Below are 21,935 nucleotides of genomic sequence, written 5' to 3' on the forward strand. Positions count from 1 at the left end.
AAAGCAAAAATAAACATTTATTTAACTGCTATTTACAAAGAATTAAGATGAATACTAGAAGGTATTACCTTTAAGAATTTTGAAGAAGCTCACAGTCAGGTGATAAGAGAGTGTCTTGTGTATGAATAATGGAGGTATAGCCAATAGAGACAAATGTAACAAAGACAGCAGAGTGTATTAGAAGGGTTAGGGAATTCTTCTCAGGAAGGTAATGTTAGAGGAAGATGGTTTGCTAGGTAATATAAGATTGTTTAGAGTACTTGATAAGACAATCCATCTTTCAGGACCATGAACCAAATGCAAATCAGTATAACAGCCACCTCACCATACTTGGTTTTGTTCTGGGTGAATATTAATCAAAATAGAGAAGTTTTAACTATGATAATGTGTTACTTAAAATACATGTAATGAAATATACAGATATATTACTTTGAGAATAAAATCAAACAGATCTACAGAATTCTGTAGGGGTAAACTCTCTTATTACAAATAAGCTAAAATGTATTCTCATACACCTTGTATAGCTAAGGCAAATCTGTGTTTCTTTGGGTGGGTAGAGAGGAACTAAAGTTTCTATATTCTAGACTTATCATTTTAATTTTGAGTTGGTTGAAAAATATGATATGTTTATAGAAAGCCAAGTGCTGATTTTATAATTTCTTCATTTATTATCTCCACATATCTTCCATGTTATAGTCAAGTATTTTTCTTTTATTTAAGTATAGTCAATTACCCTGTCAATCCAACAGTGGATTTTTCAATGAAATGATTCTTTCTCATAGTGTTCAGAAGGATAACCCATTGTGAATGCCATTGAATCTATTTTAAAAGTTGATTTCCAACAACAGTGTTTATTCTGATATATTCTCCTCAACTTTCCTTGTATAATGGACCCATGGTTAAATGAAATTGTTAACTTCTAGATCACTAAACCCCCAAGTGGAATGTTTACTTTGCGTGTCAATAATTGGTTTTTAAGATTTAGTTTGATAGTGGGATAGCAATGAAAGAACAATAATTTTAATTAACAGTAAAAGCTGATTATATTTACTAATGATGGTTAAATAAACCCTGACATTCCCTCCAATTCATACATTATTCACATAAAGACTTGGAGAAAATATATTATTACAGTTCTTTTTATACATATTTAATGTACATGTATCATCCTGAAAATGTTATCTGTTATATAAGGTGAGGATTATTCATAAATTTACAGGAGCAAATTCCATTTTCTGATGGCAACAAGATCCCTTAACATTCAGATATAGTTTCCACATAGGTATCGTTGAAATAAAAAATGTTCACTTTTTAGGCATATATACACTAAATCAAAAAGCTCATTTTAGTTTAAATATTTATCTTCAAGTATAAGACTTAATTTTTGAAAGCATTATTAATAATATTCAAATGAGGCCAATCAGATGCCTATCAGTTATGAATATGTTTCCAGCTTTTTCTCAGAATGCTCAATAAACAACCACTTCTATATGTATCCGCTTTGAGTCAGTTTTCACAGAATTACACTTTAATCAGGAAATGTGAGCTTATGAAATGTTCATTATATTGATTTTTTACAATACTATACACACTGCATCTTGTCTGTACAGACTAATGAAGTATTATATTTCATGATGTGTCTCCAGGCTAGTAGAGATACATGAAATGTTATGGCCAAATTTCATACAATATTCTGTGTTAAAATAATTTGCCACATGTTTCTAAAAGAAAATCACCATATTTTCCCTTTCTTAAAAAAAATTACTTTTGTTAAAACATATTATGTGCAGATGCTCAAACAACAGCTTAAAACTAGACAATTTGTAATTGGTTTGATTGAATTTTAATTACATTGTAGGAAGGATTTGGAGAAGAAATTTAATAAAGAACTGATTATCATTTTAAATGTAAATCTTGTATTTTGTTCAAAAATATAGTTAACAAATAAGGCATTGTTAAACATAAGATTCAAACCAACTTTATGCAAATTAGTATACAGTACTATTTTTCCGATTTACAGAAGAAGGTAGCTCTGTTTTCAATACAGATAATTTTCCTTAAATTTTCTTATCTTTTAATTTTTTTACAAAATAACTATTTTATTATTAGCATTTCTAATCAAGTTTGCTTTGCATGAGGTATTTATTTAGAGAAAAATACAAAATAAAATATCTCAAAATATTTAGAACATTTTATGTTATATTTATCAATTGAGTATTTTTAGTGCAAATTATGAGTTTATGATTCACTGTTTTATACCCATTACAGATATATGATTCTTACTATAAATTGTAAATAATTTTTATAAACATAAATACTGTTGCATAAAGAAAAATATCTACTAAGTCAGGATTCAGCTGCATAAAATAGAAATCCAACTATAAGCTCTTAAGCAAGTAGAGATTTATTTTTCTTGTGTAAAAAAGGTCTAGAGATAGACATCCTACTCTGGTACAGCAAATCCAAGATAACATCAAAAATGGCCTTTTAATTTTACAATCCATCATCTTAAGCTTTCTGCTTTCTTCTCTATGGTCATAAAGTAGCTTCTAAGTGTCTAGCCGTTATGTCAGCAAGACATGGAAAAGGTTAAGGAAAAAAGAGGAAAAGATGAGACTAGAGCAAGAGGAAAGTACATCCCAGATAGTCTGTCCATTTAAAAATGTTTTCCCGAAAATCTCAAAAGATTTCATCCATGTTTATGTCAATAGCCAAAATGGAATTCTGTATCTACCTCACTTCAAGGTACATGAAATGTTATGGGGAGGTGAGCATTTTAATTAGGACTAGTGCTAGCCATGGCACAGTTTGTTGATATCGATTCTATTTTTATGGAAAGATTTTATTAATAAGGAGAAAGGGGAAATGAATATTGGATAGGCCCCGAGTGCTGAGTGCCATACTCTTTATCAACTTTGCAATCATATCCCAAAAGACAAACAGATATTGTTAAAGAGATATCTAAATAGAGAAGTTCAGGTAGCTTTAGTAAAACTGCAGATAGCATAGCTCACTGTCTTTTACTATTTAATGTTCTGCAGTAATAATTTACTGAAAGCTGCCACAATTAAAAGTGGAAAATTTAGAGTGTAGAGTCATGTATACCTGCATTTTTATTCCCTACCTTCTAGCTATGTAGGATTGGGAAAGTTATTTCACATCTTTTGGCATTTATTTTTTCATTTATACAATGGGAAAAATTTAGAGCGAGCACATTATTTTGCACAGAATAGATATACAATTGTCAGATGACATTCTATTTTTCTCAAAATTCATGTAATTAATGATTTTAATAACTTAATAACATATTCAGGCAAAAAGTGTAAATAAAATTTTCTTGATTTCTTTTTTATAAAAATGTAAGAAAACAATTCTAAGTAAATAATCTGGATTTCGAGAACTATCGCAGGTTTTATTTTAACCTGAGTAGGTATTCAGTAGAGTGTAAATATATGTTTATAGCTGAACATATATTAAAATGAATTGCATATTGACCGTGTTTGTATGTATGGCAGGAAAAACATTTTTGCATTATTCTGGCTATCACTTTGACATTGAATATAATAATCTTTGCTTCCTCTCCACGGCAGAAATGTGAGGGTCCTCATGGATGCTGCAATATTTCCAGTCAGTAACAACTAATACATTGTGACTGGAGATTGAATCAACAATTATTATGTCACTTTACACATGGAAGCAGTCATGGTAGAGGACTGACTTTGAGTTGCTATAGCAAGAATCAAGCGGTCTAGTCCAGCCCCTTGCTTTTTGGTCTTGATTAACCCAGTCAAGTGCATCTCTGTCTAGTTTTCCTGTTCTCTTTGAGATTTGCACATACTTCTTGATCTCTTTTGTCTTGCAGAAATCATTTGAACTCAGGCAGATCCCAATCTGGTATTCCATGTGGTATATATAAAGTACACATACATATTGGCTCAGGCTATTGATATAGGAATAAAAAGCAGAAGATTAAGCATAAGAAGAAGCAGAGGGCAGGAGTTTAGCCATGGCTAAACTTCGGTAAAAACAGCAAAAGAGCATATTGATTCCAACAACAATGAGAACAAGAAAGCAAGCACAAGTATATGGAAGGTAACAGTACCTAATGCTTAGTAGTGCTGACTTTTTGCACTGAATGTAATTCTTTACTTTTCTTATCTTATTTAATACTAACGACTAACACTATTATTTCCATTTTACACATAAGAAGTTAACTATTTTGCCCAAGATCAGAGCACCAAACTCAGGCAGTTCAGTTCCAAAGCATGTGCTTTTAAACGATATCCTACATTATCTCTATATAAAGTTTTTTAAAAAAATTAAAAATGAATCCTTAAAGTATTACCGAATTTACTTCTTTGAGGAAAACCTTAATAGATTGACCTATCCACATTTATGCCTGGAAAATTCCATAGCAGGTAAAACCTGTAGGCTAGACTCACAGTTCCAAAGAGATGCCTTTAACTGATACTGTTCACTAATAGCAAGATTTATCACAGACATTATGGAAGACATTTAATGGCTACAGTACTTTTAGATACATGTTCTAGAAATATAGTTTCGGGCTGCTGCAGTTTTTCTCAGATCAAATCATATTTCTTGTGAAAATAGTGTAGTTTTAACTGATGGAGCATCAAACCTGAAGGGATAGTTCAATGGGTTTGTATTCTGAATTGAAAAAAAAAAAAAAAAGCCCATTTTTATTTGCACTTAAACTCATGTTTTGAATCACATAGTATTAGATATAATGGGAATGTTAGAAGTCACTGCCTCAAGTTTGCCTTTTAAATGTACATGCTTTATTTTTAAGACCAGGATAAAAGAACAGAACGAAAAACATCTAGAGATGATTGAAAAATATTCTCATGGTTGAACAATACCTCTACATTAATTGATCCTTGAAAAAAATTAATTGATGAGAGTCAGCTATAAAAGCATAGTAAATAAAAGTCCGTTTGAAAGAAAAAAAAAAAAAGGAAACAAATCAATGACCACTGTCACTTTAATAAAAGACTCCCCGTGTGCTCCCCAGTTCAAAATGGTAAATGGGAGAAGCACTTTAATAAAAATAAGCTCTGTGAATCGAACTGGAGGACTCAGACCCTTTTTAAAATTAAGTGTTTAATTTACTGTATGTGATGTTTTAAAACAATGTTTTAGATGCACATAGCATATAGTAAATACGTAATTTCTTCTTTTCGTATACATGCCTTATTTCAAAGGAAGAAATCTTTCAATTTCCCATGAGAAGGGAAAGAACAAGGAAAAGCAGAGACTATGGTGCCAGATCATGTTCTAAGGGGTGGATTAACGTCTAGGGAGACCCACTGTGGTTCACTAGGGCTGTTATTCAAATGATGAAAAAGAATGGATTACTCCCATATATTTAGATTTTCTTTTACATAAGAAACGATTTGCTGCTACTCTTCTGAAAATGCTGGTCTGGGAAATATTTTGTAAAGACTTCTTTATTCAGATACTTCTAAGTTAAGTAGGCTGATTTTCCTAATATATAGGAGAAACAATTTTTTTTTTAATGTATAAGTTGATCCTGCAGTTAGTAATGACATAAAATTAGTAGGTTTTATTTCAAGCAGGAAACTATTTCTGTCTCTGTACTCCATAAAATCAACTTGGGATATAATATATAAGAGGAAATTAATGTTGCTGCTAATAGTAAAAAATATACATGAATTAATGGAGAAGGGGTTAGAATTGCATTATCATTAGGGTGTATGTGTACATATATTTTAAAATTTTGAAAACAAACTTATTTCAGTTTAATAAAGAAGGAACTTTCTTAGTTTCATTCTCTTTTTACCTTTATTGGCCATTGTGGCTGTTGCATGGCTAAATGTTATTGCCATTTGTTTGTTTTTTTTCTCCTGTGTAGGTAGGTGATACTTATAATTAAGTGCATAAGGTTGGGGAGGAAGAAAATTAACAATTATATTGGACAGTAAGGATAAAACACAATTTATACCCCAACACTGAAGTTCCTTCCTGTCTCCTTCACACATAATAAGCCTTGACCTTGTAGTATAACCTTAATCTACCTGATTAAAAGGGTTCAAAAGAAAAAATGTTTTTTAAAACTTACTTTTTATAGCAAGTTTCCTGCTAAGGATGTATCCACAGTTCTCAAATGACTTTATGTCACATAATAACTTTTAAAACTCTTATCCCATCCAAGTACTAACCATGCCCAACCTTGCTTAGCTTCAGAGATCAGACAAGACCAGGTGCATCCAGGATTGTGTGGGGGCAATTATATTGTGAGGGAAAGAAACTTAATTTTGGGTGCTGAATACACAATGCAATATACAGATAATATATTATACAACTGTATACTCAAAACCTATATTATTTTATTAACCAATGTTACCTCAATAAATTTGATTAAAGAATCCTCAAATCCTCGACTTGAGAACAATATTGTGAGATTTGAAATCCTTGTAGATTTTATAAGTATTCCTAAATAATCAGGTACATTAATTTATATATAATCTATTGGATTAAAAATTATAGATTTATTAGGTTACCAACTTGCAATGTAAACAGAAACAACTATATTAAAAATAAATGTATTTAACATTTTCATATATGTTATCATAGGGAGAGGAAGAAAGAGAAAAAATTGTGTCCTTGTAAAAAGGTAAAATAAAATTTTATACATTGAAGCAACTATATACAACTTTTATTATGTGTAAAAGTGGGGAGCTAGAAGTCTTCTTTCTATATTCAGGTGACATAATTCCAGTTATATCATGACTTTTTTTAGCTAGTTATCATGTAGTTTTCCATGGATAAATATCATTTTTAGTCTTTGCTATCATTGCTTATTTCATAACTGCATAATGTATAGCAGACTATTTATGGATAAGATAAATTATATTACAGCTTTAATTTTCAGGTTTACAGCTCTCACTTGTGCCATTTTAAATGAAGAGATTTAAAATATAACTATAATTTTACAAATGTTGTATTCCACAAAATATAAAATGTGATAAAAATGTAAAGTCCGGAAAATATTTGCCATTACTGTTTCTTCCTGTTTACAGGTTTTAGGCCTTTTGAAAAGGTTAAATATTGGGGCAAAATATTTTTTTGTTACTGTTGAAAAACTTTCCAAATAGTTTACAGTAAAATTAAAAATAAAGTAAAAGAGGAAGTGCATTCATTAGACTAAGACAGGACACATGAATTTTGTTTCCATTCTTGGACAAGGATTTTAATATCCCAAGCTCAGGCTCTTTGTAGTTATCATTAAGGAGCTAAAGATTATTAATGATGTCAAAGAAGACAATAATTAGTACAACTCTATAAATTATTTAAATAGAAAAGAGTAGTATTATTAATAATCAAACGATCCCATTGCGTTTGATTTATATTGTTCTTTACACACATACCCAAGCCTGATAAGAAAGCTAATGTCTACTAATTTTACTCTATGTTACTTTTCCTATGTTGCTAATGGAGCTTGAAATTGATGTGGTCCTTTGTAAGCCCAGCATCGATCTATTCTCAGTCCCTGATGCCATTTCATGCTACCGACTTTTTTTTTTGCATATAAATTCTATAGCATATTTACATATAAAATCATAATAAAATGCATTTAATATAATTTATTTTATGTGCAATCATCAGAAAACTATATTCCTTTACTTTTAAACTTTAAAAATTACACAGGCACATAATATTTTGATTGCTTAAACATTATAAGCAATCAAAATACATTACAAACATGTGCCATGTAGCCCCAGAATAGCACCAGGTCATCATGTTGCTTGGCTTAATGGAAAGAACTCTGGGCAGAGAATTGGCCAACCCAGTTTCTATTTTGATTTCTGTAATTAACTAGCTCTATGATATTGAGGAAATCACTTAGCCTTTTTAATTCTCAATTTCCTCATTTGTGAAAAGAAGTAATTGAAATAATATTCTCCAAGGGACTTTACAGTTCCAAAGCTCTGATTTTATGCCATAGCAGAATCCAGGCATTGAGACCATTTTTTCCTTTTCTTTTTAAATCTATATGGTCTTCTTAACAATCCAAATTAGCTACTGATATTTTTGGAATGCCTGATTCAAAGTATAATTTGGTTTAATAGTTGCCTGTGATCAACATAATTAGGAGACAGCCAGAGCTGTTAGTCTCTCCAGCCAAGGGAATATGCAATAGTCTGGACTGGTCAATTCAAGAGTTGTGGCAGAAATACTTCTTGAACAAGAAAAGCATAGCCTAAACTTCTGTTAGGCTGCTCTTTTTCTTTTTTCTTTTTTTAATACATATATTTTGCATGTCAACTGACATATATCTGAGATGACTGCTCATATGCCTGTTTCATTATTTTCCTTCCTATGAACAAAGCCAATAAATGTCAAGCATCATTAACAGCAAGTGTGCCCTCGAAACCAGGAAATGAAATGGCAACTTCTAAGAGAAGGTTTCAGGATATAAAATGGGTGACAACTTTGTTATATCTTTAATCGTAGAAGCATCATAGAGGCAAAAGTTCTCAAGCTTTTATAAGGCAATAGATAAAGCCCATTTTAAACTAAACTATAGTATTATTTGTATTTTCTATGTGAGAGGGATCAAAACTTGGAATTAAAGAAAAATCATGTTCAAAACGGTGTTCCTTGCAAAAAAGGTAGGGGATTGGCTTGGGCAGTACCTTAATTATGGTATCATAAAGGTTTAAGCACAGAATTTCAAAAGTATTTTGTGAACTGTTATGAGTTTTCCAGTTTGTATCTGTAATTCTGAATTAGAGAAGGGGACTAGGGAGAAACTGTAAACCCTGATCCTGCTCCCCTCAATATATATTTTGTATAATGATATAGCCGCTAAGCTTTCATTTTAGAAAATTCCATGTTTAAAAAAAGCTTAGAACGACTGGCTTAGAAAATGCTGGTATGGAGTATGATAAAATTAATGAATCTATGAATTTGTTTCAAGTTTAATTAGCTGTTATTATTTGAGTGGCAGGAGCAAAGGGCTATGCCACAATGTAAGTATCTGTGCAGAATGAGACAACACATTTTATGTGACTTCCCACAACAATTTACATGATGAAAACTCTGACCTCAATCCTGAGTTCACACACACTGGATCTTTTGCCCAGGTTTTCCTCATTCAGAAGTTCAGATTGGCAGATATTTCATTCTGACATAAAACAAGAAACAGAATTGTTTCAAGCTATATAAAGGATGCAGAAGTAGCAATAGTAATGTCTGCTGCCCTTTTTACTATATATATTTGTTTTTATTGATATTGCTGTTGAACAGATTCTCTACTCATGTTGATCTTTGGGGACTAACTAATGGATTTGTCCCCAGATCTGTGGCGCTTGATTGCAATCAGTATAATAAATGCTTGTTGCATGGGAAAAGAAAGTGGGTAGTTCTGTTTTGTGGTGATTTAGGCAGGATTTTTTTTTTTGTATTAAAATTATTAGGGTGATATAGGTTAATGAAATAGGTCATAGATTTTAAGTAATATATATATGTGTGTGTGTGTGTGTGTATACATATATATATATATATATATGTATATATATACACAAAACGTGTGTTCACCATCCAAAGTTAAATTTTCTTTCATCACCATATATTTAACCCCCTTTACCCTTTTCTACCTCTCCCCACCCCCTCTTCCCTCTGGTAACCACCAAACGTGTCCATGTCCACGAGTCCCTGTTTGTCTTGTTCATTCGTTGCTTTCAGTTTTATACCCCACATATAAGTGAAGTCGTATGGTCCTCAACTTTTCCTTTCTGACTCATTTTGCTTAGCATGATAATCTCAAGATCTATTTTTGGATCCGACAAAACCCAATTCAGAGTAGGAGATTCACAGGTTCATTCTATGTGGAAAAGTCAGAATGTATCTTGGGATTAACATGATGTCATCAGAACTATTCCTTCCCCTCATTTTTTTTTCTCTCATTTCAGTCTCCCTTTGTGTGTAGATTTTATTTTCTTCTATTTCCAAAGCTCCTCCATTCTGTTGCCCAGGATGTCAGGTGAAGTGGGGACTATCTTAGTAGTCAAGTAGTGAATCCTTTGACTGGAAAGATGAATACTAACATTGGCCAGACCTGATATTTTTACCCATGACCAAAGTGACAAGATGTAGTAATTAATAACATCACTAGATTCACAGGGTGGATTGGTACAGAATTGGAAAGGAAGGAACAGATGTGCTTACTAGTGGAGCTGGGATATTGGCAGGGAAAATTAAAGAAGCAAACACATTAAATAATGTGTCAGAAAATTGGGGAAGTTAACCAAGAAATCAAAATAGTCTCTTTAATCCAAAGTTATAATTTATTTTTAAAAATGAAGTAACGATGCAATATTAGAAATCTATAATTACCTATATGTACTAGGTTTCTATTGCTGCATAACAAAGTCCCCAGAACTTAGAAGCTTAAGACAACGTCCATTTATTAACTCTCACTTCTGTAGGTAGAAACCAGCACAGCACAGCAGGGCTCTTTTGCTCAGGGTCTCGCAATGAAACCAATGTGTCTGCAGAGCTGTTTTCCTCTCTTGAGACTCTGGGGGAGAAATCAGTTTTCAGTCTCATTCAGACTGTTGGCAGAATCTGTTTCCTTGTGATTTTAGAACTGAGGTCCCCTTCCTGCTGCCAGCGGCGATGTGGGGACTGCCCTCGTCTCCTCCAGGATGCCCCTCTGTATCAGCAATTCTCAACATGGGTGTTTTGTTTCTTTCACATGTCTCTGATTTTCTCTTTCTACACCTGGGAAAACCTTTCTGCTTTTAAAGGTTGCACGTGATTAGGTCGGCCCCACCCAATGTAAATTACTCACAAGAGTTAAATCCTTAGCCTTCAAAGTCCCAGACATGCTGTGAAGAGTATGCACCAAGAGAGTATGCATCTTGGTTGATGTTTTGGGATCCTGCCGAACACACCGTATGTTTGCACTCAATCATAATTGAGAATTAAGGTTTGATTTGAATTCAATTCTGTATTGAATATGCACAAGTTTTATGATCTACAATAATACAGTGAAGCATAATTGTACTCTGGGTTAGTCTCAGAAATTCTGTCTATGGTTTATCTTAATCAGCAATCAATGACATATGAAGAGTAAAATTACAAAAAGCAGCGAAAGGAGATCAGTGAGTAAATTATATTCTTAATCTTGGAAATAATGCAACTTCGCAATTCATGGTATTTGTATGTCGGCTTTAGTGAAACGTGCTACAGACACACACACATACACGCACATCTCTATAGATTACATAAATTATTAGAAAATTTTAATAGCCATGCAATTCAGTATTTTCTGAAAAAAATAATCAAACTTTGAGAGATTTAGTCATCATTTAAGGTCTCAATTAATGTCAAATTAAGCACCAGCTTTTATAATGCAGAATTTCTTGTTTAAAAAAAAAACAAAAACAAAAAAACTTTGACCTTTAAAAATGCAGTAGCCTGAAATCAATTTATTTCACATAGGCTTCCAATAATATATATATATATATTTGCTACATGAAGTCAAAATTGAGGTTCCAGTCTCTGTAAGAGCTGTTTTCATTTTTCATTTTTTTTTTAAATTCTTTTCTTTTTTCTTTTCTAGTTGAAGTCAAAATGGAACTATTATCTCTTTGGAGGTTTCTCCAGAATCCTATTAGCCCTAGTGGGAAATAAGTGAAACCTGAGAATGATTTCTTCCCTAATGTGTCTATAATGAGAGCTTTAAAAAAAATATCCTTGGCTAACCTGCATTCAGGAACAAGATACAACTTATTGCGTTTCTTACACGGAACACTTACTGTGTCTGTTTCTCATTAACACACTGAAATTTAGCTTTCAGATTACTCATGTTTTTACTGCTGGGCAAAAGCTGAATATTTAATACATAAATTATCATGCAAATGAGGTAATATTTATGACACTGTTATTGTATATAAGATGCAGAGATAGGAATTCATAACAGTAAATTTGACATAAAACAGCTTGACTCATAATACAAAGAAAGCAATTCGTACTTGGATTTATTTATTTATTTTGCGTTTGTGATATTATACTTTCAAAATCCATTTAAAGTACTTATTGTAAAGTGAGGAAAGGACACAAAAGACTTCAATGAGGTGGCTTTGTGCTTAACACATAAAGCAATCCCCACAGTAATGCATGCTACAGAAAATGGGTCACCTTCAAATCACCCTTGACATAAGCAGAAAATGTAATTTCAGATTGTGTTCTTAAGAGCATTGTTTTATAGTGCGTATATCCACTTGGCGTTTTGTTCATTTTATAAAAAATGTGCATGTGTGAGCACATGAAAACACATGCAAATACTGCCTTCCTCTCTTTTTTTCCCTCACATACGACATGTACACACGGGCACCTAAACATCCTGTCTATTCGTATGTTTATCAGTTCATTGAGAGAAAGTATACATGTTAATAACTATTTCTCTAACTAAATGGAGTAATTCCATTCTGTTTCTAACAATGAATTTTTATATGTTTCAAAGCAAATTATGATATAAACAACATGTAGAAAATCAGAAAAAAACTTGTTTTTCATTAAATTTTTTTCGATAAAAAAGTAAGTTACTTTTGATATAAAAGTAAGTTAAAATGAACATAAACATTGTTCACTTTTTTCTAGTTGGCTAATTGTTTCATACATATAATTGACACTATATACTACTAAGTTCATCTAAATATAAATATAATACCACTTGTATTTTAAATAAAAACACAAATATACATGCTTTTTAAGATATAAATGTATGCTTATTAATTTTTTCTGTAAGAGAGTGTGATTTGAGAAGAACAAAACTATAAAAAGAAACTGTTTAGAATGAATATTTTTTCCGCAGTGACCTATATTCCTTCCTGGTCGCCTGTCCCCTTAGAGCAGGTACCAAGTTATGTTCTCTCTCTGGAGCCTTCTGTAATCAGTAATGGGAAATCAAAAGCATTTTTGAATGAAACTATTTTTATTAATGTATCCATAATAATACAATCTGGTGTTGCCCAAAGAAACTGATGTCACAAAACTAATTCTGAATAGTTTGCATCTGTAGCTAATCTAATTATCTACAAATTTTCATGCTTTTTTTCTCTTTCTCTCTCTCTTGCTCTCTCTCTCTTTTTTTTTTTTTTTTTGCCTCAAGACCCTGTTTCGAAAGTTAAGAAAAATGACATTATATTAATCAAATTAAAAGAGAGTCGATCTGGTTTAACTGCTTGTCCCAAAGACACATGGGGTTAGACTGCCTGATGTAAATCTCGGCTTTCTATCTTCCTATTTGCGTGTCTTGGGTCAGCTTAGCCTCTCTGTGCCTCGATTTCTGCATCTGCGAAATAAGGATAAGAGTAGGGTTGTGCTCATAAGGTTGTTCTGAGTGTTTAAGTGCATATAGACTTATAAAGCCATTGGAAATTGCTTAGTAAAGCGTAGAAGCTTAATAGAGTTTTCTGTCACTTTGGATCCAATTAGTTTTCTTGTAACTATGAACATAAACGAATATATATGGAAACAAATATTGCTGTACTGGGCTCGTTTGGATGTAAATGGAGAGAAATGAAGGGAAATAGACACTATGAAGTTAAATTCTCTATAACAGAGGTTTCCAACCCCCATCCATGGCCTATTAGGAACCAGGCCGCACAGCAGGAGGTGGGCGGTGGGCTTTATCTGTATTTGCAGCTGCTCCCCAGCGCTAGCATCACCACCTCAGCTCTGCCCCAGATCAGCAGACATAAGATTCTCGTAGGGGCACTGGTCCCTGGTGTCAAAAGTTTGGGGACCGCTGCTCTAAAATATGCTCAAATTTTACAATATAAATGTTAGAATCCACATTTTGCATATTAGGATTCTGACATCCGAAGAAATTCAGTAAGTTAAATAATAACATCCAGGTAAGAAATAATGGATTTGGGATTTTAACCCCAAATGTCTGATGCTCATGATCATGGATTTTAGATCATTCTATGTTTTACATTAGAGGTAAGATTTGGGTCTGTCTGCTTTATAAGAGTTATTAAATGCATGTGCAAAGAGGTTAGGGTACAATATATAGCTTTTGAAAATTAAATTTTACATTTTGAAATATTGGAATTAGCTAAAAAAGATTTCTTCTATTTGATTTATTATGTTAATATGTAACTGATTAATTTGAGAACTAAATACAGCTTATAAGATGTGTTACATAGTGCCTGGTATTCAGTAAAGCTCGATAATAAAAACAATAACATGGAGAAATAGTAAATAGTAATAACAAATTAATAAATAATATGTAGCTATAATAATGTATCATTGTTATTAATGACCCATAATTTTGACATTTATCTTAAATCTAGAATAAAACATACAAATCTGTCTTGAGTCCAGAAAAATAACCACACTTAAAATCATACATAAAATTCACTTTTATTTCAAATAGAGACATCATTACTGACGATTTGCTAGAATAGTTTATTGTCTGGCACTGTTTTGTAACCTAAAACATGGTCCTGTGAAAAATGTTCTACAGCTTTGGAAATGTATGAAAGAAATTATTTAAACCTTCTCCTCTCATATTTTTCCTTCTAAATCCAGGCACCATGCCAATGACCTCTCAAACTTTTGCAGAAATACCTATTAATATATTGTGACCATCTCAAATGATATAATACAATCTGGGTGAGCTAAAGTTATAAAATGTGACAATATGGAAAACAGTTAGGATTCCCCTCATACGTAAATACACACACAATATTCAAGGACAAAAAGAAAGGTGAAAAAAATATCGGGTAAATAATATTTTTTTAAACAATGTTAAATAACAAAAATTTATCTGAGCAAATTTAAAGATCGAATTGGCTTTATTCGATGTCTCATGAACCAGAAGATTCCCATGTAACAAATTGAAAAGAGCTCTGCTGAGCTGTAGAAAGGAAAGGTTTTTAAATTGGAAAGTGGCCTGACAAAGGAAATTATTAGCAAAGTACTCATTGTTTAAGGAACGCCTCCCTCCTAAGGGGAAAGGAAGAGGGCTGTCAGAAGGATTAACCCTCTAGTGCTGACCAGGTAATTCCAGGCTGACTGGTTAAAGGTTACATTCCCGGAAGAGGTTGAGACTGCAGTTAGGTTGGGTATCAAGTCTTACTTTGGTGATGTGGGGCTTAGCACGAGTGACTCCATTTTAGGCCTGTTGTTTCTTTTCAACAACAAGATGCATAATATATCCTAGGGCATCAATTTTTGTTGCTCAGAATCACTGTAAATAGTCTTTGTTCTTTTTTCGCTCTTCCTTGGCACATGTCTGGGGAGGTGGAGGCTTTTTTGAAATGGATTTCTACTTTTTTAAATAGCAGGTGAAATATTTCCAGATGATAAATAGCTTTGGGTCTGTAACTCAGGCATGGGAATTCTCAACTTACAGTGCGCTGTTAAAGGGAATACCCAGCCTTGTAAAGTAGTATTCCTTTTGCTCAAATGGCAACAATCAGGCTAGGAAGAATAAATGAGTCCCCTCAGGGAGTAGAATGGAATAGAATGTCAAATATTCTTGAGCATTTAGTGACTTCAGAAAGAAACTTTGCATTAAACTGTTACTCGGACAGAGTTATAAATCATCTTTGGGTCTGATCTTCTTTTGTCAATAAACAATGTCTTAAAAACAATATAATGGCTTTGTAGCTGATACAATGGCCACTGTGATTTTCCTGAGAACAAAATAGGCATTAACAGAAAACTAAACAACTACAAAAAAGGAAACATTCAGTATTTTATAAGTTCAGAAAGGAAAATATGGCAAAAGTAGTTTGTTTTGTACATAACAAAATTATTTCAGGCAAAGAAACTCATAATATTTTCTAACACCCATTTTTTAAGTTTATCGGAATGAACCTTGTATGTAAATAAAATAATTTCCCCTTCCAACATACCCCATTTTCTCCCCATGCCTAGTAAACACTCCCTGTCTGGCAAACAGCAAATGAAAATAAAATCACTGCTGGACATTATAATGTAAAAAGAATTTTCTATTCTTATGTGCACTTTTCAACCTAGAAAAAATAAGAATATATTCCTTCCTTTGCACAGTAGTTTCTAAAATATAATCAGAGAGATGCTAGTAAAAACTTTAGATTAACATTCTTAAAACTTTTCAGCACTGAAATTCAGATTCTCTTACATGCCGAAACTAGCTAGTCCTCAGTATCTTTTTTAAGCTTCTTTTGGCATCTCATTTTCATATTCCAGCTGAGATGACTTGGGAAACATTAGAAAATAACCACACGATTTCCACAAAACAATTGCCTGGATACTGCATATTTCTACATCCATCATTTATGGAACTTTGTTTCTGGGACAAATTTTATTTTAAGCATTAATACTAAAAGATAATTTTATGGGAGATGGCTGCTTCAGTCAGTAAATACAGTCAGCACCTACCCAGAAACAGCTTTTTAAAAGTAATTGAAATAAGAAACATTTCTTGCTGTTCTTTTTAAATGTCTATAAAGGAAAATAGTTTTATTCTTGTGGAATTATTAGCTCGTGGTATATATAGCTTAAAGCCACTGTGTCAAATGACATCATGTGATTTTTTAGTTAACCAACCCAAAGATTAGGCAAAGCATGGGAATCCTCCTCCTGTACCACTCCCTCCTTTATGTAAATGAACTAAGAAGTAGTTGAGCTCTATACAGTAAGCCTACATTCCCATACTGACAGATTTTAAAAAAAAATTGTATCTCTAGAGATCAATTTATGGAATCACTCAAGAATCAAAAGTTTTTTGATTCATAAAAATTATATTCTTAATGTGAAAATTATCCTTTTATTTCAAAGGAACTAAATAGTAGAAAATGCTTACACACATTCATTGCCTTGTCTATGAAGGGATAAGCAAAAACCATTGACATCCTTGAATAAATGTAATACAGACATTAAAAATAATTTCGAAGAATTTCAAAGGACTAAAATGATGATAGTATATAGTTATTGAAATATCGACTCCTTTTTAAAAAAATATTATGTAAATGTATGTACAATCAGAAAAATTATATGTAAATATTAATATGTAAATATATTTGAGTTTATCCTTTCAGATACATATATATTTATATACACTCATTTTCATGTATATGTGTAACTGAAAATATATAGAATGATAAAAGAATTTATGTCTAGGTAAGAAGATGATGGAGATTTTCATTTTAGTTTATATTCTCTATTCAAATTATTTTGCATGTGATATGAAGAAAATTCTACAGTACCCAACACAAGGTCAACATCATATATTTGATATTAGACTTGACAGCAGAAAAACACCTATACCCTTAGCTAGTCACCCAGATGCTGACTCAATCAACCCTGAAATAGCTCATTTTAAATATTGTTTGTCAATGCAGGTTATTATATGTGATCTCCATTAAGATATTATCATGCAATGAGCTACTATAAAAATTCTAATCCTCTCAAGAGTTTTACATTTATCATATTCATTTTCAGTTCAAATTTGAACATATTTACACATATGTTTTGAAGCTTTAATATCTACAAAACTCAGATTTATATCAGAAGGAAAAAGTAGAAGAGTAAGGAGTACCAGCAATCTAAATTTAATTTGGATTCTGGATAGAGCTGAAAACACATTTGTTTTTTTATTATGTCAGTTTGAAAAGCAAATGGTTCTGATTTTAGCTAAATGAGGATTTTTTTTGATAACTCTACTTAGTTCAAATTGTAAAAACCTACTTAGAATTTTCACTCGGTTTCCACAATATTACAACATGTGTTTTTTAGCCATTGGCAAAATGGATCCAGTTTATAAAGTTATTGCTTTTGCATTGAGTTTTTGCCTGTCTCGTATCTTCTAATAAATTTAAAAGCAAAAGCAGTACCCACTCTGTTGAATATCTCTAATAGTATGGTTAAAATTTGTAACTTCAAATTTCTAAGTTCAAAGAAGATTTATCTATGACTCTGTTTTTCTGCTTGAAACTGCCTATGCTTGATAGCTGTTTGTAAAAAATTGCAGGAAGGGGAAGAATTTTTCTTGTCATTCACAGCATTTTCCTTAGACTTGAGAAAAATATATTGAAATCAAAACTTAGTGCCCCCTTACTGTTTTCTCATTTGTTAAATTATATCCTTTTACTTTTGCTTATATGCATACGAATATATTGTCAGATAAACTTTGAAGTCAAAACAAACTTACAAAATGAATCAATTCATATTGATAACATTAATTTGAAGGATAATATTATTTTAGTGAACCTAAACCAGAATGTTGAGTTTAAGAGCAAAGATGTAACCATGGCTGAGTTTATGTACTTTCGTTTTGATATTACTAATATCAGTAAGTCTATTTGCAATAGACTATTTATATTACTTAAAAATTTACAAGAGATCTGAATTTGTATATAATTTTAAAAATATTTTTAAATTTAAATATAGTTGGTCTATAATCTTATATTGATTATATCAGTTTTAGATGTACTATATAGTGAATTGACATTTTTATAACTTACAGTGGGATCACCTGACTAATTCTAGTAATCAAATGTCATCATCTAAACCTATTACAATATTATTGACTATATTACCCTTTCTTTTTTCATCTATCTCCCCACTCCTTCCTTCTGGAAGTCATTCCTTTGATCTCTGTTTCTATGAAGCTGTTTTTGTTTTGTTTGCTTTGTTTTGCTTTTATATTCCACAATAAGTGAAATCATACAGTATAAATTTTAAAGGATAGACCAAATGATTATGGATACTTTAAAACTTTAGCTCTTTCTTTTGACTGATCTGTTGACTATTTGACATGATCTTTTAAATAATGATAATAATAAAAAACTTGGACATTGAAATCAGAAGTGTGTACCCAAATGAGTGAGAATAGTTTAAAAACTATTTTACATCAGCATCTGAATAAAAAAGACCCATTATTTTTAAGAATATGTATCTTACATAATTTATATAAAATTTATTTTATTGTATTTATAAAATATATATTTATAAAAGTATACATATTCTTAAATAATTATATAAAATATTTATTTAATATATATAACATATACGTATTTATTCATTTCTGATAATTCATAGATCTCCAAGACTATGTCTGGCTTCTATTAATTTTGGACTCCAGTTTGAAAAACAGACTTCTAGTATCACAGTAATAATTCCTCTTCTTTTTGGTCCTCTCTCCTATGCTATTTATGTGTATCTTATTCCAGCTATAGTAGTGAATTATATATATGTTGAATTTCAGAAGAAATTAGTAAAACTTCAAAAATTTTCTATAAGTTTTCAAACATATAAAACAAATTAGAACAAGCAATTTGGCTTTGACTTTGAAAAGATAATCAGTGATTCTACCCATCATTTGGATGGGTAATATTGAATAACTCCTTGAAAGTCAGTCTATTAAAAGGAGGCAACTCTATTCTGCATAATTGAAACTGTTCTGGCCTGCCAAAATGCTCCTCTCCTTTCAAATGAAATATTCAATGTTTACTGAGTTCCTTTATCTTATCTTCCACTAAATTCAGGTTCTTGATTTCTACCTTCAAGATATTTGGAAGGTGTATGACTTGGTGTTTATGAGCAAATTTATTTTAATTTTAACAATTATTTAAAATGAAATTAAGTATACGTAAAATTTGTACTTTTCTTTTTATGAAAATTTTGTCTCTAAAAGTATATAAAAGAATTATGCATGGTGATGTGTTTGGGGGTTATACTTCTGATCTCTGTGACACACCAAGAAATAAGATGAATTAACAGAGGATGAATGAAAGGAGGTATATGTAATCGATGTGTTAAGTCAAGTAGATTAAAAGGTAAATGGTGGAATCTTTGGAATATATAGATGTTCACCGTAGATTTTTCAAACTTTTTTTTTGGTGTGTATTTAAAACCTTTATAATTTAAAAGTTGATTTAGAAAAAAAAAAGGAAAAAATCATAAGGTTTTTATTTCATTTGTTTAACTTTGCTGATGAAAAATTGTATGGTTTCTGAACATAGGACTATCCACTTAATGGTCTTCTCTCTCTCTCTCTCTCTCTCTCTCTCCCCGCCCCCCTCCCCCCAAAGCTCCATTCTGACTTAGATAAGGGAGAGGGCACTGTTAAATACACCCTCTCAGGAGATGGCGCTGGCACCGTTTTTACCATTGATGAAACTACAGGGGACATTCACGCAATAAGGAGCCTGGATAGAGAAGAAAAACCTTTCTACACGCTTCGTGCTCAGGCTGTGGACATAGAAACCAGGAAGCCCTTGGAGCCTGAATCAGAATTCATTATCAAAGTACAGGATATTAATGATAACGAGCCAAAGTTTTTGGATGGACCTTATGTTGCTAGCGTCCCAGAAATGTCTCCTGTGGGTGAGTAGAAAAATCAAAATTTCATCATATGCAACAAGGCCTTTTCAACATTTATGTTCTGAAGGTTGATGTAAACATTTTTTTTTTTTTTTGAAACCCAGAGATTATTCTTCCACTGCAGAGGATACAATTATTTTCATTTATTTTTTCAACATTTTCTCTACTTAGTTTTCTCCTTTTTGTTACATTCGAAATACATAAATAGATACATAAATATCTAGGCTATATAACAGTCTTTATTATTTTTCAACTTTGCATGTCCCTAAACTCATAGAATTCCTTTGTACTTGAAGTTCAAAACTCACTTTGTACCGATATTATCATTATAATTTCAGATGTCTACACAGCACTGGAAGTAACTGTCACATCCAGCAAACACCAGATAGTAATTCTTGGCTCAGAGTAAATTATCCAAAGTATGTATTACATCTGAGTCTGGAAGTGGCCCAGAAAGGGGTGTGTTGCATCTTTTGTAGCTATCAATAGAGATTCCAGAAAAACGATATTGCTTTCTTTGAGGTTACAGATAACCTATAGTAGTTAAACCATCATAGTAGAAAAAAAATATTGTTATGAAGTTATTAGTAGAATAAATTTATAATTAAGCTATAGTATCATCATCATTCTTAATAATTAATAATAATGTAAATTCACATTTTGATAACAACCTAAATTTATGAAGTCCTATAATATGTATTTTAAGGTCGATGAGTTAAGGATTCTAGCTTTAATGACAATTTTAAATTACAATGTTTATTCCTCAGCTACCATTGCTAATCCCTCAGTTTATTTCAAAGCCAATTTTAATTTCTAGCACATTTGTAAGATAAACCTACTCGTCACTTCCAGCTTCCAACTTGAAACTTGTATGTGAGCCTTTGCTAATGTTTTCTATGCTTGACTTTCCTCAGAGGGCTTCTGCTATTCCTACAATCATCCCAGATACACAAGGAAGGTGGCACAGAATACCTTGAGGGCAGAAGCAGGTTACTGGCTATAGGTGTTGTCACATGGATTTACCATTAATGCACTTGAAATTGTGTCTGTGACATAGGCATTTAAACACCACATTCTCTCCTTGACCTGATAAATCAGCTCAGACTTGTTCACTTAGATTTAAAATTTTTGTGTGCATCCTCAGTGCTTTATATCTGTTACTCAGTTTCTGCCACATTTTTTGAGCTGCCTCTTTTATGGAATGCTATGGTTACTGGGAATTTAGAAGTACAATTGGAAGGTGTCTTATTAAAAAGTAGTCCCTGAAAATGGGAAAGAACACTTTAAAAAAAATTGTGACTTGATCTTACAGGGGGAGAAAAATGAGGGTAATGTTTTGCGAAAAAATATGGCTTTTAAGAAGACAATCTATTTAGTAATAAATGGTTTAACCTGGTGCTGACTTCATGTAAATTGGAGAGTTTACATGAATTTTTGACCCTCAGTGACTCTTTATTACTGAAACAGCATCCTTAAAGCAAACATACACTCCTTTATACAGTATTAGAAAATTCTACCTTATTAAATGAACAATTAGGTCTTTTGTTGTGCCAATTAGGATA

At 31.8% G+C, this 21,935-nt stretch overlaps 1 protein-coding gene across 7 annotated transcripts in view; it reads left to right on the forward strand.

The window, feature by feature from the left end:
• The window catches only part of CDH12 (cadherin 12), an 812,943-nt gene that overhangs the window by 644,108 nt on the left and 146,900 nt on the right, over nt 1–21,935 (forward strand). For all 7 annotated transcript variants that reach the window (XM_016137287.2, XM_016137288.2, XM_016137285.2 and 4 more), the window contains one exon: nt 20,082–20,376. In XM_016137287.2, coding sequence (XP_015992773.2) covers nt 20,082–20,376 — 295 coding nt within the window. The remainder of the gene's footprint in view (nt 1–20,081; nt 20,377–21,935) is intronic.

Source organism: Rousettus aegyptiacus, unplaced genomic scaffold (genome assembly GCF_014176215.1).
Source record: "Rousettus aegyptiacus isolate mRouAeg1 unplaced genomic scaffold, mRouAeg1.p scaffold_m13_p_8, whole genome shotgun sequence".
Lineage (NCBI taxonomy): Eukaryota > Metazoa > Chordata > Mammalia > Chiroptera > Pteropodidae > Rousettus > Rousettus aegyptiacus.